This window comes from Heterocephalus glaber, unplaced genomic scaffold, assembly GCF_053883595.1.
Source record: "Heterocephalus glaber isolate CG9 unplaced genomic scaffold, H.glaber_assembly_v1.0 deba00001472, whole genome shotgun sequence".
In the NCBI taxonomy this organism is placed as follows: domain Eukaryota; kingdom Metazoa; phylum Chordata; class Mammalia; order Rodentia; family Bathyergidae; genus Heterocephalus; species Heterocephalus glaber.
In genome coordinates, this window is record NW_028258315.1 from 78,238,387 (window position 1) to 78,263,988 (window position 25,602).

The 25,602-nt window shown below is 42.2% G+C and overlaps 1 protein-coding gene and 1 pseudogene across 3 annotated transcripts in view; both read right to left on the bottom strand.

Annotated features, from left to right (window-relative positions):
* Nr1d2 (nuclear receptor subfamily 1 group D member 2) overlaps positions 1-7,338 on the bottom strand; it is a 32,428-nt gene extending 25,090 nt beyond the window's left edge. For 2 of the 3 annotated variants that reach the window (XM_087181447.1, XM_087181446.1), the window contains exon 1: positions 6,815-7,101. In XM_087181447.1, the coding sequence (XP_087037573.1) occupies positions 6,815-6,830 (16 nt within the window). In that variant the 5' untranslated portion in view covers positions 6,831-7,101. Of the gene's footprint in view, positions 1-6,814; positions 7,102-7,321 lie in introns of those variants that run through there. The other variant, XM_087181448.1, reaches the window with a different exon arrangement.
* A 13,097-nt stretch (positions 7,339-20,435) lies between these two features.
* LOC147826424 (zinc finger protein 24 pseudogene) lies at positions 20,436-24,084 on the bottom strand (annotated as a pseudogene).
* Positions 24,085-25,602: the final 1,518 nt, after the last annotated feature.

A 25,602-nucleotide genomic window follows, 5' to 3' on the forward strand; every position in this document is an offset into this window, starting at 1 on the left:
CCCAGGGAGAAACTAGAGTTTCATAATTTTATTTTTCCTAAAATATGGTCCCTAACTACAATCCAACTATTCTCAAAGTTTGGGAAGGAAGGGTAGACACAGCTAAGTGGTAGAGTGCTTGGCTAGCACACATGAAGCCACCAGTTGGGGGGGGGGGGGAGGCGCTGGACCAGGGGCATCAGCTATAACCTAGAAATCTGTTAGAAATCCAAATTCTCAGGTCACACTCCAGATCTACTGCATCAAAAACATTTTTACCCTCAATACTAGGGACTGAACTCTGGGCCTTGCACACGCTCAGCAGGCGCAACGTCCCTAGCCCTCCTCAGAAATGTTAACAAGTCCTCTTGGTGATTCGGATGCACGCTAAAGTTTGAGGAACACTGCCACAAGCCAACTACTTCATCTGGAGTGAAATGACCAAGGGCTGTTCTTTTATCTACTACTGATTTTAAAAAGCTGCCTGGCAGAGTGGTGCATGCCTGTAATTCCAGCACTTAGGAGGCTGAGGCAGGAGGATCACCATAGGTTCAAGGTCAGCCTGGGCTACACAGTGAGTTCAAGGCCAGTTTGAACTACACAGCAAGATCCTGCCTCAAAAAAAAAAAAAAAATCTACAAAGGAAAAAAAAAAACTAAAAGCTCCTAATAACCTAAACACAAGGAGAAAAAGCACCCCAGCTTTGAGTTTATCACCAAGAGAAACTATGTAAAATATATACAGTACCACTAAAACTACCTGGTGTTTGTTTAAAATCCATGTTCCCAAGCCCCTGTCCAGACAAGAAGGTACACCCAGAAACATGTGTTTTTACCAGGTTCACTGTATAATGAAGTTTAAAAAATGGATACCGTCAGTGAATTCAAACACAGATTTGCCCATAGTTGTAAATGGTAATATTTACTTGACACAACTGTCCAAATATCTTTAATACCTTGTGAACCAAGAGAAAACCTAGAAACCTCTCAAATGCCATGTTACTGAGTAAAACACTTAGTCATCTGCCTTTACAAAATTCTAGAAATCTTGATGTTCCCATGAGAAATTTCAATGACGGAAAACTGTTACATTTCTTATACCTATCCCCACTCAGAATAGGTTTCAAAGAAAAACTTAATTCTTAGTACACCATAAACTCCCAAAGGAATGTCTCACAGTTATTTGTCTTTTTTGTAGCAGTGCTTTGGGCACTAAATCCATACCTAACACCTTAGAAGTATAAAAGATGATAAAGTGATGTTTTTCCTCAAAGGACCAGCAATTTGAATCAGTCTTTTATGTAACAAGATCTTCCGACTACTTCTGCTCCAGAATAAACTTTTAGGAATCAAAGCTACGCAGATGGTTTAGAACTGTTTAAAAACACTAAACAGGGAGCCAGGAGTTTAGCTCAGTGGTTCCACCACCTGCCTCACAAGCACAGGGTCCCGAGTTCAACCCCTGATACCAAAAAAATTTAAAAAACACTAAATGGCCAGTGGAAGTATTTAAATTAGTTACCAAAAACACAAGTTCCTTTGCAAAAGTTTCCAAATCAAACCTAGAAAAAAGTGCTGGCTATTATTAATTCAGTTAAGCTCCAAATCCTCTTTAGGGAGTTTAAGCATTTGTACTAAAGCACAGAATCAAAGATAACTCATCTAGAAGTTGCTGCATCCTACCACCAAGACTTTCAACAGTGATTTCAGGTTTTTTGTTTGTTTGTTGGAGGGGCATCTATTCTACTAGACACCAATCTATCAACATCCCTACCAATCTTAGCAATCCAAATGGGTTAAATTTTAATTTCCTAGAAAGTAAGGAACACAGAAAGTAGTTCCTCAACTAAAGGAGGTAACATTACAAGTCATGACATCCCTATTGGATACCAAGCATAAAATTACACGATTCCACATCACACTTTATTTTCACAAGAACCTGCAAACTGTGCCTCGCAAGCGCAAGGTTCAGAGTTCGATCCCCAGTACCAAAAAAAACACCAAAACCCTGCAAACTGACTTCCATTAGCCCATTTCACAGATGAGGAACTCAGAGCTCACACAGGTGAATGGACATAGCAACTACATAGCAGGGGCAGAATTCAAAGTCCAGTCTGTCCAACCTAGATACAGATTATGTGAGGCCTGAGCCAGTAAGTCACTTTCAAAATCTCTAAACCTGAGTCACCGTACATAAAATGGACATATCCTCCAGTTACAAGACTAATTTAGAAAAGAGATTACTTGTAACCCTAGCACCTGGGAGGGTGAGGCAGGATGATCACTGCAAGTTCCAGGCCAGCCTGGGCTACATAGTGAGTTTAAGCCCAGTGTGAACTGCATAGCAAGACTGTCTCAAAAATCCAAAAAAATTTTTTTAAATAAAAGAGATTACTGAAATGCATTTTGCAAAGTGTTTGTTTTGTTTTTTGGGCTTTTTGTTTTTTGTTGTTTTGGATTTGTTTTGAGAAAGGGTCCTGCTATGTTGTTCAGGCTGGCCTTGAACTCACAACAATCCTCCTGCCTCAGCCTCCCAAGTGCTGGGATTTCAGGCATTTGCCACCATGCCCAGATGCAAACAGTTTTTGATAATAAAGCAAGAAAAGTAAAATCACCAAATCAGCAAGTCCCAACACCTCACCTCCAAAACCAGGCAAAATGTACTTCTTGGAGGCCTTAAGCTAAAATTACCTAAAGCAGAATCTTCTCTATTTTTAGCTGAAAGGGACCCTGGCACTAGGCCAGGTTCCCAGGCTAAGGCTTACCCAGTGGTCAACTTCAGACAAGCCAAAAGTCAATATTCACTTTGTACTTGCTGAGAAGCACTGTTCCTGCACATACTGTAGTTTCTCTGAAAAGAATGCTTGACATCAAGTCACAAGTTTATTTTGTGCTTTGTGGCTTAAAACAAAACATTTTTACCACTGAAAATTTTTAGTTTTCTCATCTTAAAAGTGGGTTATGCAGCACTCTAGGAAGCTGAAGGAGGAGGAGAAGTCTGACCCCAGGCTGGGCAATTTGAAAAAAAAAAAAAAAAAGGTAGGTTATGAACAATTCACCTCACAGGATGAAAAAGCATATCTAACTGATACTAAACTTCCAGTTGTGTCCCAGGTGTCAGGAGGCTGGAGAACAACATGGTCCCTTCCCTGAAAAGCTTTATACACCTTCTGAGGAAACCCTTTGTTAATGTAAGCAGTATCTCACACAAATAACTGAAATGCTGAGGATCATACAAATGCACAAGAGGGCAGAGATCAAGAGATACAACAGCAAAGATGACAAAAATCAAAGTAGGGACTTATAAGAACATACAAATTATTAAATAATGTATCATGTAAGATTTTTAAGTGCAACTACAAAAATAAGTAGGTTTTACTCTGTAAAATAAACAGTACTTTTGGCTCTATGTAAACTGCTAGAAAAAGGCAGCAAAGATGTAACTTGTGCCTGAGGAAAAAAAGTCAGCTTAACTAGCAACTAGGTTTAAAAAGAGAAATGTTGGGGCCGAGGATGTAGCTCAGTGGTTCCACCGCCTGTCTCACAAGCATAAGGTTCCAAGTTTGATCCCCGGTATCAAAAAAAAAAAAAAAGAGGGAGAGAGAGAGAGAGAGAAAGAAATGTTGAACTGGGAGGCTGCAGGTGTCAGTCACTTCCCACCAGCTATGATCCCATAACTGCAACCCACACAGATCCATAAACATCCCCTTCAACCCCAAAAGACAGGACCACTCAGCTATGTGCACACCTTCAAATGGTATGTAGGCTAACATTTTTCAGATTTTTTTTTTTTTGGTACCAGGGGATCAAACTCGGGTCCTTGCGCTTGCGGGGCAGGCAGCGGAATCACTGAGCTAAATCCCTGGCCCCTGGGCTAACATTTTTTACAGAGCAATACTTAACACTTTGTGCTCCCTAAATGGAGTTTGTGGATTCAAATCTTGCTCTAGCTCTACAGCTTGCCTAAATAAGTTGCTTAAATTCAATTTATTTAGCCCCTCATCTTTAAGATGGTGTCAGCTATTCCTCCCTTCACAGAATTATTTTTGTTTTCTTTTGTTTGAAACAAGAGTCTCACTCTGTAGCCCAGGCTGGCCTTCAACTCTCAGCGATCCTCCTGCCTCTTCACAGAATTAATGTGAGGGAATACCTGTAGTGGGCCTGACATATAGTAAGTGCTCAACAGATACTGGTGATTATTACTTGACCATGGTTATACTAGAAGACCTTAATCAGAATCACTCAACACTAACACCTTATTATTTCTTCTTTTTTTTCATTTTTTAAGTTGTCAAGTGGACCCAGTGGTTTTCTCCACAGGTTATTTCCACGTTACCTTCTGACTCCTTTAATCCCAATAACCAGACAAGCAACTTAGTACTTCATTTCTGATTTTTTCCTATTATTTTGCTATTTCTCCAAGTGAGGAATTCTTCACCCTTTTAACCCTGATTCCCTCCTCACATCCTCAAGTTTGGAAAAACATAGATTACGTATTTGTAAACCTAAGAATAGACTGTGTAGGAATGTTTTCCTAAATTTTTTGTTTTTGTTTTTTGTTTTGTTTTGGGTTTTTTTGTTTTCCTAAATTTTAAAATCTGAAGTATAGGCACAGTCATGAAGTTTGTGCAATGAGTCACTTTTTAGAAAACTTAGTATATTCAAAATCTTTGTGAGAAAATGTACCATTTCCTTTACACTTAACTACTTCACATCTGAATGTCATGGAGAGCAGAAGAAACAGTGTCATGAATTACAGAATAAGATCAAATAATGGTTGAACTTGTCAACTGATACTGACCTACATACAAGGAAGGGCCAGAGGTGTGTCACACAGCGCTGAGTTGGCCCCACCCTGGTGAACGTTACAACAAACTGAAGTTGAAGAGAATTCTTACCAAAGATCTGACAGATGGTAGAAATTGTTTATATATTGAGTATTGGCTTTTCACAGCCTTGAACTTGACGCCAAACAAATGAAAATTTAAAAATGATAATCGCAAATTCCTACAAAATGGGTGAAATGCAGCTTCAAAGTAGTTCATATGAAGTAGTCCTAGTTGATGGCAAGGTTACTGAGTCAGCAAAGCAACATGCCAAAAAAAAAAAAAAAAACCCACCAAAAAACAAAACAAAACAACAAAAAAACACTAAGCCTGCCAAAGAACTCATTTACAGAAGTGTCCAAAGCAAAGAGGGCAACTTCCACTGGAGCTTATTCACTTCTGAGCACTACAACCCAAAGGGCAAAATAAAGTATGGCTGCGAATTGTAACGGAAGAAATGAAAAGGACAGGGAGAAGTTAAGTCACCCAGATGAACTTGTATAATCAATGATTACAGCGGTGCTTGCAGGCCAGCACTTAAGAGGTTCGCTGAGTTTGAGGCCAGCCTGGGCTATTGAGTTCAACTACACAACAAAAACCAATCATGTTCCTGGAAGGCTCAAATGAATGAAAAACTTCTACTCACATGAGCTAGCCCACCTAATGAGGTTGCAAAGCCTGAAGAATTCACGCTGAAGGCTGTTACAAAAGAGCTGAACCTAAATTTCTATCATGTAAAAAGCCTACTTCAATGACAGAGTTTCTAAATATTTTTAAATACCCTCAAAGGCTAAATATGCACCGGGTAACCAAAACAGTGAGAAAACGACTTTATTTTTACTGTTACCAAGGCACGACTTTTAGAAGTGCACAGAACTCAAATAACAGAAACCAAACTGGCTGCTTCTGTAACCTCATTTGCCTCAGGTCTAAGGGCCATCACTTGGGCACATCAATAGGGGACAGAATGAGGTATCATTCCGTAATAAACAGGAAATGTAACAGGAATTTTAAAAATGTCTTTATGAAGTTTAGAAAACATGAGACTGAAAAGGTTTTTTTTAAGTGAGGTATGTCTATTTTAAATTAAGGTCTGAGAGTCACCTACGATCACCTGAGTCATCCTGACCACAGTTACAGTGTGCAAAGGCCCGGCCCAAAGGTGACTCCCGAGCTGTTTTTAAGATTTCTGGGGGTATAAAGCGTCCAAGAGGGAACTTCTGGGGGAGGGGTCGATGTCGAGGCGGGCTCTTAAGTGCCGGTGCTGCCCGCCCCGGGCGCTGCTCCGAGGTCTCCCATCCCGGCAGCCCCACGCTTCGCTCCAGGATCTCACTCTTGATGTGCCGCACCCTCGCCCCGCATCCCTCCCTTCCTCCGGATCCGCAAGGTCTGCGGCTGCAGCACCCCCAGGCGCCTGCCCGGCCCGGGTTCCTCGCGTCTGGGTCACCTCCCGGCAGGGAGTAGGCGGCGGCCGACGCACGCGCGGCCTCCTCCGCAGTGTGCACCCCCGCGGGGGAGACGGGAATCGCGGCCACGTCACAGCCCAGAGGGTTCCGACGGGGCGGGGCCTCCCGGGAGGCTGCGGCGCTCCCCGCCGGCGCGCGCCCGCCCCCACGTATCTTGCGGCCCCGGGGAATGTGGGTCACAGAGCCGAGCGGCCTCACGTGTCCGCGCCCGCCGCCGCCGCCTCAGCACCCATTATGTAATGTCGCGTCACGCGCCCGCCCAGCCAACCGGCGCCCGCGCGCCGCCGAACGTAAACACAGCGCGCACGTGGCTCGCGCGGCCGGGCCATGTGAGGGGGGGGCCGGGCTGGGCGCCGCCGGGCCGCGCTGCGGCGTTGCGGGGAGCCGTGAGGGCTGGCGCGAAGCGGCCTGGGGGTCACCGGGAGCCGGGCCTGGGATGGACGCACCGCGCTCAGCAGCCCACCGCGCCGACTCGCGAACATGCCGCCCGCCGCCCCCGAGAAGCCCCCTTGGACTCCCCCGCCCTCCGCAGCCCGGGTCTTACCCGCATTCACCTCCATGGTGCCCTCTGGGAGGGGCCGGGGCCGTCCGCTGCCCGCCTCAGAGCCGCGCCGCCCCGGGCCGGAGACGGCGGTGGTCGCGGAGCGCGCTCATGGGCGGGGCGGGCGAGACCCAGGCCCCGCAGCCTGGCGCGGGCTGCAGGGAGAGGGCGGCAGCGGCCGGGCGCGCGGCCCTCCTCGCGGGGACCGTGACAACAAAAGCGGCGGCGCGGCGGCTTCCTGCAGCCAGCACCGCGGCGGCGAGGGAGGCTGACGGGGAGGGCAGCGCGACCATGTGACCCGCGCACACACACACCACCCCCCCTCCGCCCGCGCCGCGCGGGCCGCAGCGGCGACTCCGCCCTCCCGCCGCCCGGCCGGGCCCCGGCCCCTCGGGCCCTCCCCCCGTTCCCTGCGTCCCGGCCGCGTTCCCCTCCCCGCCCTCCCACTCGCCCTTCCCACTGCCTCCTCTTCCCGCCTAGAGCCCGCAGACCCCTGCACGCGTTCCCCACCTCGTCCGCGCCGCCTGGTGACTCCTCGGGTCACCCAGTGGTTTCAGGGACTGCCCGCGGCGCCCGCCTGTCCGAGCTCGCCAAACCCTTGACCTCCCCGGTGTCCCTGCTCTCCGGACCGACCGCTAAACGCCGGGCTCTGGGGGTCCGGGCCGCTTCTCTTTCCTCTACCCACCTGGGTATTTTCATCTAATGTCATAATTTATATCTATGCTTTGATATTCCCAAATTTACAATGCGTGCGGAGACGTCTCTGATTTGCAGTCTGCCACATCCAACATCCCATTTGATTGTGCCCTTTGCATCACAATTTAAGGTGTGCATAGGTGTACACGTGCGTCAGAACTCAGCTAACGTGCACCTAAGATTTGTGCCTTTCACCTTGTATGTAGATTTCATATCCAAAGAATACGAAAACATCAGATGTGTGCGTGCTCAGTCGAATTGAGAACGACGTACACTGTACATTGAGGTCTGATTTAAGTGCACTACAAAATCATATGGGCTGAATAAGAACCAAGAGAGACTATGTAAAGGTGCAAATTTCCAATCATGAATGTCATATTGTATACCTGAAATGTACCGATGATTAGAATGAATAATCAATAATGCAAAATAGGAAGAAAAGGTCCAAAGGTTTAGGGGTAGTGGGAGGGGCAGGGGAAAGGAAAGAAGGGAAAGGAAAAATGAGAAATGAAAATAAAGGCTTTGTAAATAGGGAAGGGTGGAGGGGGTGAAGGGAGGGCCGGGAATGGGGAAAAAATAAGAACCAAGATGCATCATGTAAAGGTACAATTCCCAATGAGAAATGTAATTGTGTTGTATACCTAAAATGTACCAATAAAAGAATTTAATTTTAAAAAAATCATATGGGCTGATAGAGGAATGGCTAGATGGGTACTGAAATGTAATGTTTCGGTGGGGGGCACCTGGGCATTCACTGTTAAATTCATACCGGTTTGCCTTTTGTAAATTTGCAGTATAGAATAGATGGGGACCATGTCTCATAAAAGATATATTTACGTGGGCAACACTTTGCGTGCCAGTGCCTTCACCATATCCATCTTTACTATTTTGGTAAATCTACCCGTTCCTGAAGCCAGCAAATTAGGTTTCTAACATTCTCATTGCCTTTGATACCCTATTCAACCCATTAACAAATCTGAGCTATTGTACCTTCAAAATGTCTCCAGTCTCAGCCACAGCACTGCTATAACTGTTTAAAGCAAGCTACCTCAGCTACTGCAGTTCCCTAACTGGGAGGCTGCTTTGTGGTTCCACCTACAGTCTCTTCTCCCCAGCAGTCTATGTATTTTAAAAATGTAAACAACATCTGATTACTCTGCTCGAAACCCTCCAATGGCTTCCTGTTACTCTTTGGAAAAAAAAAAAAAAAATCCAGTGGTTTCTAACCTGCTTAATCCTGGCCTGACTCCGGGTCTTGCTTTTCTGTCTCAGGCTCTCTGGCCACCCAAACGACCTTTAAGTACACACTCCTGTGATGCTGATGCAAGGGTTTCCCAGGCTACACTTTAGTTTGATTCTTCAATTTCTGTATCAACCACCACCTAACTCTGCACAGGTAAAATGAGGTTAATATGAACCAGAAGGCAGGAAACACAAAAACGTATACCACTCTGAAACGGCTACATACTGTATGATATCAAGTGTGACATTCTAGAAAAAAAAAACTATTGACAGAAAAAGAGCAGTGGCTGCTAGGTGTCAGAACAGAGTGAGGAATCACAGAGCACAGAGAAGCTGTAGCTTGCAGGAAAACTTCTGTGAAATACTAGACTGTTGATACACTTGTCAAAACACATAGAATGCACAACACCAGAAGCAAACCCTATGCTAACCATGGGTGTGTGCTCCGGGTGAGGATGATGTCAGTGTAGGTTCTTAGATGGTAAGGAATGCACCAGGGCAGGATGTTGATGGTGAAGCTGCCTGTCTGTGTAGACAGGAAGTGTATGAGACCTCTCTACTTTGTATTCAAGTTTGCTGTGAACTGAAAACTGCTCTAAGTGGGAAAAAAAAAGTTGTAAAGATAATGGCTATAAAATAAAATCTGTGGGCCAGGGATTTAGCTCAGTAGTGCCGCCACCTGCCCTGAAAGCACAAGGACTTAAGTTGGATCCCCGGTACCAAAAAAATAAATAAGGGCCGAGGATTTAGCTCAGTGGTTCTGGTGCCTTCCTTGCAAGTGCAAGGTCCCGAGCTCAATCCCCGGTACCAAATAAATAAATTAATTAATTAATTAATTAATTAAAATAAAATAAAATGTGTTTATCAGCCTCGAGGTTTTTAGAGATCGCCACCTTCCTGTGAGGCTTCACAAGTAACTATGAGAGGGCAGAGTGATGACTTCAGTCAATCGCAGGCACACTATTGGCCACTGGAAACTGGGCTCTTCAGTATCAGAGGAGGCTGCAGAGAGGTCAGCCAGATTGGACTGGCCCCAGAGTACTGTAGCTGCAGTGGAAATTGCCTTCTATTGCTGCCATTCCAAGGCACTTCATTTATTAACTATATGAGTCTTAATCTCAGTCTGTTCAGATACCTCAGACTGCTTATAGTGGATTTCTATCTGTTCCACCTTCATTCCTCTGATTAAAGTAACTCTGCTGTATCAAGTGATTGTGTGTTCAAAAATTATGTTTAAAAATGCTAATTACATATAGCCAGGTATGGTGACACACACCTGTAGTCCTAGCTACTCAGGAGGCTGAGGCAAGAGGATCCCCTGAGCCCAGGAGTTCAAGACCAGCCGGGGCAACATAATAAGACATCTTTAAAAAAAAAAAAAAAAAAGGCCAGGAGTGGTGCACACCTGTAGTCCCAGCACTCGGGAGGCTGAGGCAGAAGGAATTCGGGTCCTTGTGCTTGCACAGCAAGCGGTGAAACCACTGAGCTAAATCCCCGGCCCATTAAATGTTAATTAAATGAATCGTGGGTTCATAAAGCCACGACAACATTCCACTTAAACACTGCCTTTGTTTTGCCCTAGGTCAACAGTTCATTTTGACATTTTGACCTCAAAACTCTTCCAAACTCTTTTTCTTTCTTTTTGGAGGTACCAGGGATCAAACTCAGGACCTTGCGCTTTTGAGGCAGGAACAGTGCCACTGAGCTAAATCCCCAGCCCTCCAAACACTTAAATTATTGAAGACCTTAAACTGCTTTTTTCTTTTTGAAGTCCATATGTATCTTATCTATTACAAATGAAAGAAAAGAAAACCTTTCCTTTTTCTTTCTTTCTTTTTTTTTTTTTTTTTTGCTACTGGGGACTGAACCTGGGCATTTGCACCGAGTAGCCCTTTTTCATTTTTTATTTCAAGAAAGGATCTTCCAAGGTCAGAGATTTAGCTCAGTGGTCCCGCGCCTGCCTCACAAGCACAAGGTCCTGAGTTAGATCCCTGATACCAGGAGAGAGAGAGAGAGAGAGAGAGAGAGAGAGAGAGAGAGAGAGAGAGAGAGAGAGAGAGAGAGGAAGAATCTTCTAAGTCACTAAGTTGCCCAGACTGGGCTTGTACTCTGTACCTGCCCCCGGACTCCAGCTCCCCAAAGTGCTGCAATTCAGGTGAGCACCACCACACCCAGCTTCTTTTCAACTAGAAACTCATTACACCATCCATCAAAACAGTTGTTTAATGGGACAATATTTTGCAAGGTTTCAGGTTTTTTTAAATTTAATTTTACATTGCTTAAAATTAAATAAAATGAAGGTTTTGTCCCTCAGTTGTACCATCCCCGTTTCATGTGCTAATGACTGTGTGGAACTAATGGCAACCATATTGGTCCTTACAAGCATTTAGAGGCTTCCTTACTCTTTCTGAGTCACTTTGATTATTATTCTAGAAGTTTGCCTGTAATATATAAATTCTCAAACTTATTGGAATAAAGTTGTTTACACTCATCCTTTTTTTTTTCTTTCTTTGAGACAGGGTCCCACTATGTAGCCCAGGCTGGCCTCAACCTCATAGTGATCCTCCTGCCTCAGCCTCCCAAGTGCTGGGATTACAGGCATGTGCCACCATGTCCAGCTACCCTCATCTCTTTAATCTCTACCAATTCTAGTTTGTTTTATTTTGTTTTTCTACTACTGGGGATCAAACCTAGGGATACTATACCATTGTGCTACATCCTCAACCCTTCCTATGTTTTATTTTGAGACCAAGTCTTACTAAATTTCCCAGGCTGTCCTCAAATTTGAGATTCTCGTGCCTTAACCTGCTTCGAATTCAGGTGTGGGTCTGTACACCAAACTAGGTTTTCATTCTTAATTTTATTTGTCCTTTTTTGCTTGGTCATCTCTTAGTGGAGATTGTCTGCTTTGTTAGCGTTCTCAAAGCTCTCAAATTTTTTCTTTATTGATTCATTAAATTTCTTGATCACCATCATTCTATTTCTCCTATAATCTGACTTTTTTTTTTTTGGTATCAGGGATCAAACTCAGGACCTTGCGGTTTCGAGGCAGGCAGCGGAACCACTAAGCTAAATCCCCAGCCCCCCAGCATTCTTTTCTTGTGGAGTTCATTCTTTCTGTGGAACTGAATTCAGATCACTCTATTTTGAATCCTTTATTGTTCAATCTCAGTACTATGCTTTGGGATGGGACTGCTCATTGAGAGAAGAAACTAGTAGAAAAATGGGTTATGTCCACATGTAATGAGTGTAATTATACAACACTGCGTTAAAAATCCTTTAGTCCACAATAGAAACCATCTGGCCAATATACCTCATTAAATAGTTTTTTAAAATACCTAATGCCATTTGGAAACTCTAGTTGAATGTTTTAAGTGCACCATTGATCTAATAACATACCGGCCAGATGACGTAGTGCATGTGTGTAATCTATAATCTTAGTACTCAAGAAGCTGAGGCAGGAAGATTGTGAGTTTGAAGCACGGCTGGGCTACATAGCAAAATTCAAGGCCAGCCTGGACTACATAGCAAGAACCCTCTCAAAAAACAAAACAAAACAAAAAGCCCCACAAAATATAGCATACTGAAGCCAAGCGTGGTGGTGCACACCTGTAATTCCAGCACATTGGGAAGCAAGATGATCACAATTCAAGCCCAGCCTGGCCAACTTACAGATTTGCTGAGACGCGCTCTCAAAATAAAAAAAATAATGAGGACTGGGGAGGTGGCTCAGTCCCAAGACCCTGGGTTCAATCCTCGTACTGGGGGGAAAAATACTAAACAGAAATCTGAAAAAATAAGAAAGGAAATGAAAAAGTGTTGCATAACAGTTCAATAAGCATTCTACAAGAACTACAAGAATTACCACCAGCACTCAGAGGGCCCTTAGAGACCCTGATGGGTCCCTTTCAGCAATCACCTCTTCCCCCCACTTACCTTTGGCTTATCACAGCTCTTCTCAGGTGAGTGATTCTTCAGTGCATCCTCGAAGACCAAAGGTTCTCCAGTTGTGGTCTCTGCATCCAGCAAAACCAACCAGTATCTGGGAACTTGGTAGAACTTCAATTTTCAAGCTCCACCTGAGACCTAATGAATCACATATCTGGGGGCAGGGCCAACAGTTTGGGGTTTTTTGGGGTTTTTTGGTACTGGGGATTGAACTCAGGACCTCGCGCTTTCGAGGCAGGTGCAGTGCCACTGAGCTAAATCCCCAGCCCAACAGTTTATATTTTAATACATCATCCAGGTTATTTTGATGAGCTCAGTTTGAGAACAACAGCTAGAAATCCAGTAGTTTGATCACCCTCAAGAACCAGGTAACTGATCAGCTCTGCCTTCCAGGGACATAGGCCAAGGTGACCGAGTATAAGGTTAGTGGCTGCCTTCCCCTGGATTTCCGATGCCATGTCTCTGCCCCGGAATATGCCAGGATGGAATACTAAAGGCAAAGAGACAGAAAGTACTTTACCTGGGGTGCTCCTTCCAGTTCCTCCTCCAGCCTGGATGCCTTTTGGCCCACAGAGTTTAAAAGAAACCTGCTTGTGCTGGGGATTTAGCTCAGTGGTTCTGCCGCTTGCTTTGCAAGCACAAGGTCCCAAGTTCAATCCCTGGTACCAAAAAAAAAAAAGAAACCTGCCATTTTATTTATTTATTATTTATTTTTGATACTGGAAATCAGGGCCTCGCATTTGCCAGGCAGGAACTGCACCACTGAGCTACATCCCCGGCCCGAAACCTGTATTTTTATGATAAACTCTTCTCTTATGCTTATTACCAGTAAGCCTTTACTAATTACCTAGCTCTAGATTTATTTATCTTCATTCTAGGAGATGAATTTGTTTCTAAAGTTTACACTATTCTCCTTTCTGGTTATGCATGAAAAACAATTTTATTTTGTACCAAGGATCAAACTTAGACCCTTGAAAAGCAAATATTTTAACAGTGGTAAAATTTATCTATCATTTTAGGGGCTGGGGATTTAGCTCAGTGGTGCTATGCCTGCCTCGCAGGTAAAAAGTCCTGAGTTTGATCCCTGGTACCAGGGGGAAAAAGTTTATCATTTTATCATTTAAATTATAGTCAATCTCCAGGACCATCTCTTAGCCTCTAAATTCATATAAAAGCTCTTCCTCCTCATCATGATGCAGGTGTCTTGTTTTTGATAATTGTGTCTGTATTTTGTGGCACTGGGGATTGAACCTGGGGTGCCTTACCACTAAGCTATATCCCCAGCCCTGTTTTTTTCTTTGCTTTTGTTGTTTGTTTGCTTGTTTGTTTGAGACAGGGTTTCATTAAGCTCCCCAGGTTGCCTTCAAACTTGTGATCCTCCTGCCTCAACTTCCCAAGTAGCTGAGATTATTTATAGTCTATGATGCAATTCTGTAAAGAAAATTGGAGAAGAAATTCCTTACCCCTAGGCCTTAACCGTACTGATTATTCCTACATCAAATACCATGTTTAAAATAACAAAGATAGGCATTTGGAAATCCAAAGGCTTTATAATTTTTGAGTAATATATTATGGGCTGATATTAGTCTTTTAAATACTGTAAGTTTCCTCAGTCTTAGGAGAGAAGCCAAATGTAATTTATTCAGAGCATGTCAATAGACGCTTTACTTCTCTATTACCTCACTACTAAACGTATGACAGAGGTGCAGCGTCTGGAGCCAGTAAGAATGCAGCATCTCAGGCCCCATCCTGGACCTGCTGAGTCAGAAGCTGCAAATTCACAAGGCCTCCAGGTGAATCCTGTGCACAGTAGCTGATGAGCACAGCTCTACATCACAGGGAAAGAGATGCCTTCCATGACAGGGGTCCCAGGTGGCCCTGATGCTCCCTGCCTCCTAGGACTCGATTCTGAAGCAGCCCCCTGCTCTTGAGTGTGACCTGGACCTGGTAATGTGCTTCTCACAGTAGAATATAACAAAGGTAATGGGACGTCACTTAAGAGCTGTTATATAAGGTCAAGACTTATATTTTGCTGGTTTTATTTCTCTCTGGCTCTTTTTGCCTGCTCACCCTGATGAGGATACAGCGTTATGAGCTGCCCTGGGGTAGGTATACTTCAAGTGGTAAAGAACCAAAGGTGGCCTCTGGCCAATAGCTAAGAAGGAACTGGTCTTGCCAGCAAGCGTGGCCTTGAAGTCGATCTTCCTCCACTGATCTTTGAGATACCTTCAGCTACAGCAAACATCTTGATTGCAGCTCATGAGAAACAGGTCTTGCTGGGTTGCTAAATTGCCAGCGATAGGCTCAAACATGTGATCCTCATGCCTCAGCTTCCCAAAGAGCTTTGACTGTAGAATTTCCCACACTGAACAAATTCATAAGCTTTCTTCCCAGTATGAATTCTCTGATGATTAATATAGAACTCTGGCTAAAGGCTTTCCTTTATTCAAGATATTAGGCAAGGTTTTTGCCCAGTATAGACTCTGGTGTCACACAAGGATGGAACTTCTGCTCAGCAGTATCCACTTGGCCATGAGATTTCTCTCCACTGTGGATTCTTTGATGAAGAAAAAGTGCTGAGCTCTGAGGGAAGGGTTTTCCTCCACCACATACAAGTTGTTTCATTTCTTTTTTTTTTTTTTTTTGCTTAAATTCTTTTATTGGTACATTTTAGGTATACAATATGTTTACATTTCTCATTGGGTACTTGTACCTGTACATGATGTATCTTGTTTCTTGTTTTTTCCCCATTCCTTGTGTTCCATTCACCCCCTCCACCCTTCCCTATTTGAAAAGATTTGTTTTCATTTTTTTCTTTTCTCACAATTTTTCCTTTCCCTTCTTTCCTTTCCCCTTCCCCTCCCACTTCCCCTACCCCTTTGGACCTTTTCTTCCTATTTCAAATTATCAATTATTCATTTTAATCATTTTAACCTGTATTTACACTTTCAGTTTTCCACATCAGAGAAACTATTCAGTATTTACACATGGGTGTCCTATTTATTTCACTTAAGAGTATGGCCTCAATATGCATCCATTTAGCTATAAATGTCTCTAGTTTCTCATTCTTAATGGCTCAGTAGTACTCCATTTTATAAAAAACCCACATCTTCTTTATCCAGTTTCCAGTTGATGGGCGCTTGGGCTGTTTCCAAGCTTTTGCTATTGCAAACTGTGCCGCTATAAACATGGGTGCAGATATATTGCTGTGGTATGATTCTCTTAATTCTTTTAGGAAGATACCCAGTAGGGGAATATGGGTCAAATGGGACCTCTAGCCCTATTATTTTGAGGTATCTCTATGTTGTTTTGCACAATGGTTTCATCAGTCTGCACTCCCACCAACAATGGAGAAGGGTTCCTTTCTCCCCATGCCTCCGCCAGCATTTTTTATTGGTTGATTTCTTGATAGCAGCCATTCTTTCTGGGGTGAGGTGGAATCTCAGTGTTGTTTTCATCTGCATCTCTCGAATGACCAGTGATGTTGAACATTTTTTCATATATTTATTTGCTGCTTTTACTTCTTTGTCTGAGAAATGTCTGTTCATTTCAGATGCCCATTTTTGAATTGGGTCTTTAAATTTGGGGGGTTGCTTTTTTTCAGTTCTTTATATATTCTAGATGGTAGTCCTTTGTCTAAGGTACAGCTGCTAAAAATTTTTTCCCACATTGTAGGTTGTCTCTTAGCCCTGTTGGTGGTTTCTCTTACAGTGCAGAAGCTTTTTAATAAGATAAGATCCCAGTTGTTGATTCTTTGTGCTAGTTCTCATGCTACTGAGGTTTTGTTCATAAAGTCTTTTCCTATGCCAATGTCTTCAAGAGTTCTACCTAACTTATCTTCCAGCAAGTTTAGTGTTTCTGTCTTAATATTTAGATCTTTAATCCACTTTGATCTTAGTTTAGTGCATGGTGATAGGTAAGGTCTAGTTTTAATCTTTGGCAGGTTGAAATGCAGTTTTTCCAACACAACTTATTAAAGAGGCTATCTTTCCTCCAATGAGGGTGGTTGGCTCCTTTGTCAAAGATGAGGTGGCTGAGTATGTCTGAAGTTGTTTCTGCATCTTCTAATCTATTCCACTGATCCTCAGGTCTGTTTCTTTGCCAGTACCATGCTGATTTTATCACAGTAGCTTTGTAGTATAGTTTCAAGTTGGGGATTGTGATACCCCCAGCCATGTCTCTGTTGCCTAGAATTGCTTTTGCTATTCTAGGTCTCTTCTGGTTCCAAATGAATTTTTGGATTGTTTTCTCTAGTTCTGTGAACTATATTATGGGAATTTCAATCAGCATTGCATTATATATATATAGCAGTTTTGGAAGTATGGCCATTTTCATTATATTGGTTCTTCCTACCCAGGAACAAGGGACGTCTTTCCATTTTTTTATATCCTCCTCAATCTCCTTTTGCAGAGTGCTGTAGTTTTCAGTGTAGAGCTCTTTTGCTTCCTTTATTAGATTGATTCCTAGATATTTCATTTTTTGGATGCTATTGTAAAAGGAATTGTTTCCCTAATTTCTCTCTCAGTGAGTCTGTGATTTGTGTACAAGAAGCCTATTGTTTTTTGAAGGTTTATCTTGTATCCAGCTACTCTACTGAATCTGTCAATTAAGTCTAGAAGTCTTTTGGTGGAGTTTTTTGGGTCAGCAAATAATGACAGTTTAACTTCTTCCTTTCCTATCTTTATTCCTTTTATTTCTTTCTCTTTTCTAATTGCTGTGGCTAATGTTTCCAGAACTACACTGAACAGGAGTGGTGACAGTAGGCATCCTTGTCTTGTTCCGGATTTTAGTGTGAAAGTTTTCAGTGTTTGACCATTTAGTATGATGTTGGCTGTTGGTTTTTCATAGATAGCCTTAATCAGGTTGAGATAAAGATCTTCTATTCCATATGTGCACCCATGTTCATAGTGGCACAGTTTGTAATAGCTAAAGCTTGGAAGCAGCCCAAGTGCCCATCAACTGGAAACTGGATAAAGAAAATGTGGGGTTTTTTTATAAAATGGAGTACTACTCAGCCATAAAGAATGAAACACTTGGGCCAGGGATTTAGCTCAGTGGTTCCGTCGCCTACCTTGCAAGCCCAAGGACCCGAGTTCGATCCCTGGTACCAAAAAAAAAAAGAATGAAATACTAGAGTATATAGCTAAATGGATGCATACTGAGGCCATACATACTCTTTTGTTTTGTTTTGTTTTGTTTTTGGAACCAGGGATCGAACTCGGGTCCTTGCGCTTGCACAGCAGGCAGCGAAACCACTGAGCTAAATCCCCGGCCCGAGGCCATACTCCTAAGTGAAATAAATAGGACACACGTGTAAATACCAAATAATTTGTCTAGTGTGAGAAACTGATAATGTAAACAAGGGTTAAAATGATTAAAATGATTAATTGATAATTTGAAATAGGAAAAAAGGTTCAAAGATGAAGGAGTGAAAGGAGGGGAAGGGGAAAGGAAAAGAGTGAAAGGAAAAACTATGAGAAAAGAAAAAAAATTGGAAATGATGTCTATGTAAATAGGGAAGGGTGGAGAGGGTGAAAGGTGCACAGGTAATGGGGAAAAAAATAAGAACCAAGATACATCAGGTACAGGTACAAGCACCCAATGATAAATGTAAACAAATTGTATACCTAAAATGTACCAATAAAAGAACTAAAAAAAAAAAAGATCTCCTATTCCAATACTCTGTAGGATTTTTATCATGAATCGGTGTTGGATTTTGTCGAATGCTTTTTCTGCATCTATTGAGATGATCATATGGTTTTTCTCATTGCTTCTGTTAATATAGTGTATTACATTTATTTAATTATGTATGTTGAACCATCAGTGCATCTCTGGGATAAATCTGACTTGGTCATGGTGTATGATCTTCTTGATGACCCTCTGTATTCTATTTGCCAGTGTCTTGAGGATTTTTGCATCTATGTTCATTAGGGAGATTGGCCTATAGTTCTTTTTTTGGTTTGAGTCTTTCCCTAGTTTTGGAATCAAAGTAACACTTGCTTCCAGGAATGAATTAGGAAGTATTTCTTCCCTTTCAATTTCCTTAATGAGTTTAAAGAGTAATGGTAATAGCTCTTCTTTAAATGTCTTATAGAATTCAGCAGTGAAGCCATCAGGACCTGGGCTTTTCTTTGTTGGTAAATTTTTTATTACATTTTCAATTTCACTCATTGTAATTGGGGTATTTAGAATTTCTATATCTTCATCATTTAACTTTGGCTATTTATATGTATCTAGGAATATGTCCATTTCTTCTGTGTTTTGCATGTTATTAGAGTACAGTTTCTCGAAGTAGGTATTAATGATCCTCTGGATTTCTGCTGGTTCTGTTGTGACTTCACCTTTTTCATTCTGAATTGCATAGATCTGAGCCTTTCCTTTCCTTTTTTTGATAAGGTTGGCTAAAGGCTTATCAATTTTATTTATTCTTTCAAAAACACCAACTCTTTGATTCATTAATTTTTTGTATCATTCTCTTAGTCTCCATTGCATTGATTTCTGCTCTGATATTTATAATTTCTTCTTTTGTATGAGCTTTGGGTTTGTTATCCTCTTTTTTTTCTAGGAGCTTGAGGTTCTGCATTAAGTTATTTATCTGAGTTCTCTGTTTTCCTAAAATGGGCATTCACTGCTATGAATTTCCCACATAGAACTGCTTTCATTGTGTCGCATAGATTGCTGTATGTTTTACTGGCATTATCATTTACTTGTAGAAACTGTCTAATTTCTTCTTTAATTTCCTCTGTGACCTGTTGGTTGTTCAGGAGGGTGTTATTCAGTTTCCATGTGTTTGTGGGGGTTTTGTGGTTTCTTATGTCATTGATCTCCAATTTTATTGCACTATGGTTTGATAATATACAGGGAGTAACTTCAATTCTTTTACATTTACTTAGACATGTCCTATGAGCTAGCATGTGGTCTATTTTGGAGAATGATCTGTGTGCAGCCAAAAAGAATGTATATTCTAATTTTGTGGGATGGAACACTCTGTAAACATCTATTAAGTCCATTTGTTCAACAGCTTGGTTCAGTTCTAGAATTTCATTTTTTATTTTTTTGTCTAGATGATCTGCCTATTTGTGATAGTGGGATACTGAGGTCCCCCACCACAATTGTATTAGTGTTTATTTGGTTTTTCATGTCCATTAATATTTGTTTTGTATAGTTGGGGGCATTCGTATTTGGTGCATATATATTTAGGATTGTCATCTCTTCCTCTTGGATTGTTCCCTTCACAAGAATGTAGTGACCATCTTTATCTCTCTTAATTAGTTTTGGTTTGAAATCTATTTTGTCTGCAAATAAAATTGCTACCCCTGCTTTTTTCCGGGTTCCTGTCACATGAAGAACTGTTTTCCATCCTTTTACTTTCAGTCTATGAATTTCTTTTTGAGTTACGTTATGTTTCTTTTTTGTGGTACGGGGGATCAAACTCAGGTTCTTGTGCTTGTGAGGCAGGCAATGGAACTACTGAGCTAAATCCCCAGCCTAGATGTGTTTATTGTATACAGCATACTGTTGGATTTTGCTTCTTAATCCTTTCTGGCAGTCTATTTCCTTTGATTGGTGAATTGAGGCCATTTACATTGATGGTTATAATTAATAGATATTGACTCATCCTTGTCATGATGTTTTACTGTTGTTGGCTCTTTTATTTTTATTTTCCCCCCTTTCCCTTTAGTTTCTTGCCTTGCCTGGTGGCTTCCATCTGTTGGGCCTCATGGAGTTGTGACCTTCATTGTCTTTTTTTTTTTTTGGTACCGGGGATTGAACTTGAGTCCTTCTGCTTGTGAGGCAGGTGGTGGAACCACTGAGCTAAATGCCTGGCCCCTTCATTGTCTTTTTTAGGATAGTGTTTAGAATTGTTTGGAGTGCTAGTTTGGTGTTCATGAAATTTCTCAGGTGTTCTTTGTCATGGAAGTATCTAATTTCCCCATCAATTTTGAAAGATAATTTTGCAGGATACAACAGTCTAGGTTGGAAGTTATTTTCTTTTAGGGCTTGAAATACTTCACTCCAGGCTCTTCTTGAGTTGAGAGTTTGTGTTGAGACGTCTGCTGTGATTCTGATGGGCTTTCCTATGTAGGTGATTTGTTTCTTTTCTCTAACTGCTTGTAGGATTTTGTTCTTCTGTTGGGTTTCTGGGATCTTGACTATTATATGTCAAGGTGCAGATTTTTTTTTCATCATGGCTAGTTGGAGTTCTATATGGCTCACTTATCTGTACGTCCAATTCTCTACCTCTGTCTGGGAAGTTTTCTACTATTACTGCTGTGAACAGTTTTTTTAAGTCAATTGTACTTTCTCCTGCTTTTTCGTGGACTCCTATCAGTCTTATGTTATTCTTCTTTGCATCATCTAGCAGTTGCTGGATTGGTTTCTTGTGGTCCCTTACTATTTTTAAGAAATCTGTTTTCATGGTCATTAACTGCAATCTTGTCTTCTACATCTGATATTCTATCTTCACATTCCCTTAATCTGCTGTGAATACTTTCAATGGAGTTTTTAGTCTCCTGGCTCTTTGAATCTGTTTCATGGATTCCATTTCTTTCTTATGCTGGCCATTCATGGCATCCGGCATGGTTCTGAGCACACCTATTTTTTTTTTATCTGTTTCTGTTCTAGAGCCTCTAATCATGTCTTTCACTCTGCTCACCATCTCTGTAGTTATCTGGGAAATTATTTCTGTTTTGAACTTTTCTAGAGTCTCATTCATCTATTTTGTTATTTCCTGTGCTATCAGTTAGGGTGTCCAGGCGGTTGATTATCAGACTTTTCCACCTCATTTCCCCCAGAATTTGCTTTTGGTACAGTGGAAGTCTGAGTTTGTGCCTTGCTTAAATGTCTTCTCATTTTTGTTTTTGGTATTCTCCTTGATTTAATTCCTGGGTTGATACTTTGAATTTGCTTATTGTAAGTATCTTTGTTGCTTATATTTAAACCCTTATGGAATGATTGCTTCTCTGAAGTATCTTGCATATATAGCTGGTCTTTAGGTTTTGAGTCTCTAATGACTCTGAGGCTATCTCATTTTCATTATACCAGGAAGGAAAACTGATTAGATCAATCACAACATCTTAGCCCAAGTGATACAATTAGCAACACCATAGCATCAAGCACAGCTTGGAAAATGACAGCTTGTGGTAGTTATTAATCTATGACCTTTAACTGTGTGAAGTAAATCAAAATCGAGGGCCAACCCAACATATGTTTATAGTGAATAAACTCTTCATTAGGGCAACTTTACCCTTTGGGATGGGCCGTTAGAAGGAGTTGGGGAGGGAGGGATAAATAGGTAGAAGGACAAGGGAAGGTTAGCAGTGAGGCCAGAGGACACAGGAAGATCACACAAACTCTAAGAAACTGTTTTTGGGGGGATTTTTTAGAAATTGTTGAAGACAAGAGGAAAAGACAGAATGAAAGAACAAGGAGAACAGAACAACCTAACAGCAATAGGGAGGCTAGGAACTATATTTACTTTCCCTTAAAACAAATGACAATCGAGAGAAGGAAAAAGAGAAGAAAAGAAAAATAAAGAAGAAATCCAAATTAGGGCCAGAACAGGAACAAAAAGGGAGATGAAGAACAATGTGGGACAGCAAGAAGGCAAGTGAGAGAGAGAAAGGAAAGAAAAAAGAAGAACAGAAACATAAAAATTTGAAAAGAGTAGAAAAATAAAAAAATTAAAATTAAAAATTAAAAATAAGAGCAAAAAAATAATAATTTTCAAAATAACAAATAAAAAATAAAAATGAAGGGCCTCCTTCAGGGTATGTCTTTGATGTCACAATAGACAACATGGGCAGCAGTGTGCAGTTATGAGTCAGTGAGTCTCAGTAAGCTAGTCCCAGACTCGTGAGATTCAGGCAGATTTCTGGCTGCAAGTTTCAAGTTGAGCTCCCTGTCCTCCTGCAAGGTTGAACTCTGCAAGGCTCTACTGCAGGTTCGAGCTGCCCTTCCCCTGAAGATAGTCCAGGTTCCAATGGGAGGTGATGATCCCTTCAACTTACCAAGTACTGTGGTCTGGTGTGCCTTTATTGCAGGGATTCTCTTCACTTTTCCCATGGGCTTCAGTTTTCATCAAGGAGCCTGAGAAAGGCCCTTTCTGTTGTTCACTTCTGCAGCTCAGGACAATGGCCTTTATGTCCCCCTGTGCCTGTGTAGTGTGGAACCAGGTAGCGGCACAGCCTCGAGGCCGGGGTGGAGGGGGCTAAACTGGTGGCTGGGGGGCAGGGCGCTGGTTGAAGTTGTTTCTTTTGAGTGAGTTTCTCTTTCTTTTAAACTTGCCCTTTGGGAAACAGATTCTCCATATTTACGATTTTGAGGAACAACCACATTGAGAGTGCCAGGAACTCCAGGACTGTAACGGGAAACAGTCTCCTTTGGAGCTGGCTCTCTGTGTCAGGACTGTCATCATTGCCACAGTGCCTTAGGGACTGGAGCTCCCTGGATCCCTGCTTGAGCTGGCCCAGCACAGTGTCGAGCTCAAAGCTCAGTAATCCCTGAACTGCTTCCTAAGATTCGATCTCTTCTACTAGCATTGTCTGTTTCCATGGATGGAGAGTGAAAAGCCATCCAGGGTCATCCAGTTCACCCTCCAAACCCTGCAACACTGTCGCTGCTCCTCTCCATTCTCCGGATGACACCCTCCAATCCTAGTGTGTAGCTCCTGCAGTCAGATGGCAACAAACTGCTCCAGCACCACCAGCTCCACCAGTTTGCTCCTCCATGTGGCCTCTGGTCAGAGCTGCAGGAGGGGAAGTTCTAGGAGTTGCCTCACACTCTTGCTGGCCTGCTGAATCCTGTTAACCTAACTGCTTGAATTGCTGGCAAAAAAACCTCCAGGTCAGGGAGATGGTTCCAGGCTACCCATGATCCCTCTTTATTATTTATTTATTTATTTTTTGGAAGGCAACAAGGCTCAGACTTTATTCACCTGGGTGCCAGTTCGACTGAGGGTGAGCAACCTGTCAGTGGCGAACAAAGAACTGGTAGGGACTTTTACAGGGGATTGGGAAGGGGTCTGGCACGTACAGGGGTCGGAGCAAATATCTGTGGTCGGGGTCCACACAGCGGTCAGGGGAAATGTGTGGGTGTTATCCGGTCCCTTGGCACTACAAAGACATTGTGCTGTGCTTTGTGGTCTTTTCTCCTTTCCGTAGCATCTGTTCTGCGTTCTGTGTGCGAGGACACAGCACACCTGTATCTAGGTGCAGACGGTAGGACGTATACCTGGTCTTCAGCCACCTAAGGAGTGGCATGTCTTTGCTGAGAACTGGTTTTTTGTATCCGCTGAAACTGTCTCTGGGCACCTCGGCTGGCTTCAGCTCTTGGCTACTGTGAATTGTGCTGTAGTAAACGTGGGTATGCGGGTATCCTTGTAGCATGCTGGCTTCAATGGCTGCTAGGCATCCGAAATGCCCAGTTTGTGTTCTCTAAATTTTTTTTTTGTATTAAATTCTTTTATTGGTACATTGTAGGTATACAACACAATTACATTTCTCATTGGGAATTGTACCTTTACATAATGCATCTTGGTTCTTATTTTTTCCCCATTCCTGGCCCTCCCTTCACCCCCTCCACCCTTACCTATTTACAAAGACTTTATTTCCATTTTATCCATTTCTCATGATTTTTCCTTTCCCTTCTTTCCTTTCCCCTGCCTCTCCCACTACCCCTACCCCTTTGGACCTTTTCTTCCTATTTTACATTATCGATTATTCATTCTAATAATTGGTACATTTTAAGTACACAATATAATGACATTCATCATTGGAAATTTGCACCTTTACATAATCTCTCTTGGTTCTTATTTTTCACCCTTACCCAGCCCTCCCTTCAACCCCTCCAATCCTCCCTATTTACGAAGATTTTGTTCCTATTTTTCCATTTTCTCATATTAATTCCATTCCCTTCTATCCTTTCCCCTAGCCCTCCCACTTCCTTCCCCTTTGCCCCTTTTCTTCCTATTTCACATTACCTATTATACATTTAGTCCTTATTTACACTTTCAGTTTCTCACACGAGAGAAACTGTTCGGTATTTACACGTGTGTCCTATTTATTTCACTTAAGAGTACTGCCACAATGTGCATCCACTTAGCTATAAATGTCTCTACTTTCTCATTTTTTATGGCTGAGTAGTACTTCATTTTATAAAAAAACCACATTTCCTTTATCCAGTCTCCAGTTGATGGGCATTTGGGCTGTTTCCAAGTTTTAGCTATTACAAACTGTGCTGCTATGAACATGGGCACACATATATCACTGTGGTATGATTCTTTTAATTCTTTGGGGAAGATCCCCAGCAGTGGAATAGCAGGGTCAAATGGGACTTCCAGTCCTAGTTCTTTAAGGTATCTCCATACTGATTTCTACAGTGGTTGCACCAGTCTACACTCCCACCAGCAGTGGAGCAGGGTTCCTCTTGCCCCACAGCCCCGCCAGCATTTGTTATTGGTTGATTTCATGATAGCAGCCATTCTTTCTGGAGTGAAGTGGAATCTCAGCGTTGTTTTCATTTGCACCTCTCAAATGACCAGTGATGTTGAACATTTTTTCATGTATTTATTTGCTATTTCTACTTCTTTGTCTGAGAAATGTCTGTTCATTTCAGATACCCATTTTTGGATTGGGTCTTTAAATTTGGGAGATCTGATCTTTTTAAGTTCTTTATAGATTCGAGATAGTAGACCTTTGTCTGAGAAAGAGCAGGTGAAGATTTTTTCCCACATTGTGGGTTGTCTCTTCACACTGCTGGTGGTTTCTCTGGCTGTGCAGGAGCTTTTTAATAAGAAGAGATCCCATTTGTTGATTGTTTGTGCTGGTTCACGGGCAACTGAGGTTTTGTTCATAAAATCTTTTCCTACACCGATGTCTTCAAGGGTTCTACCTAACCTCTGTTCC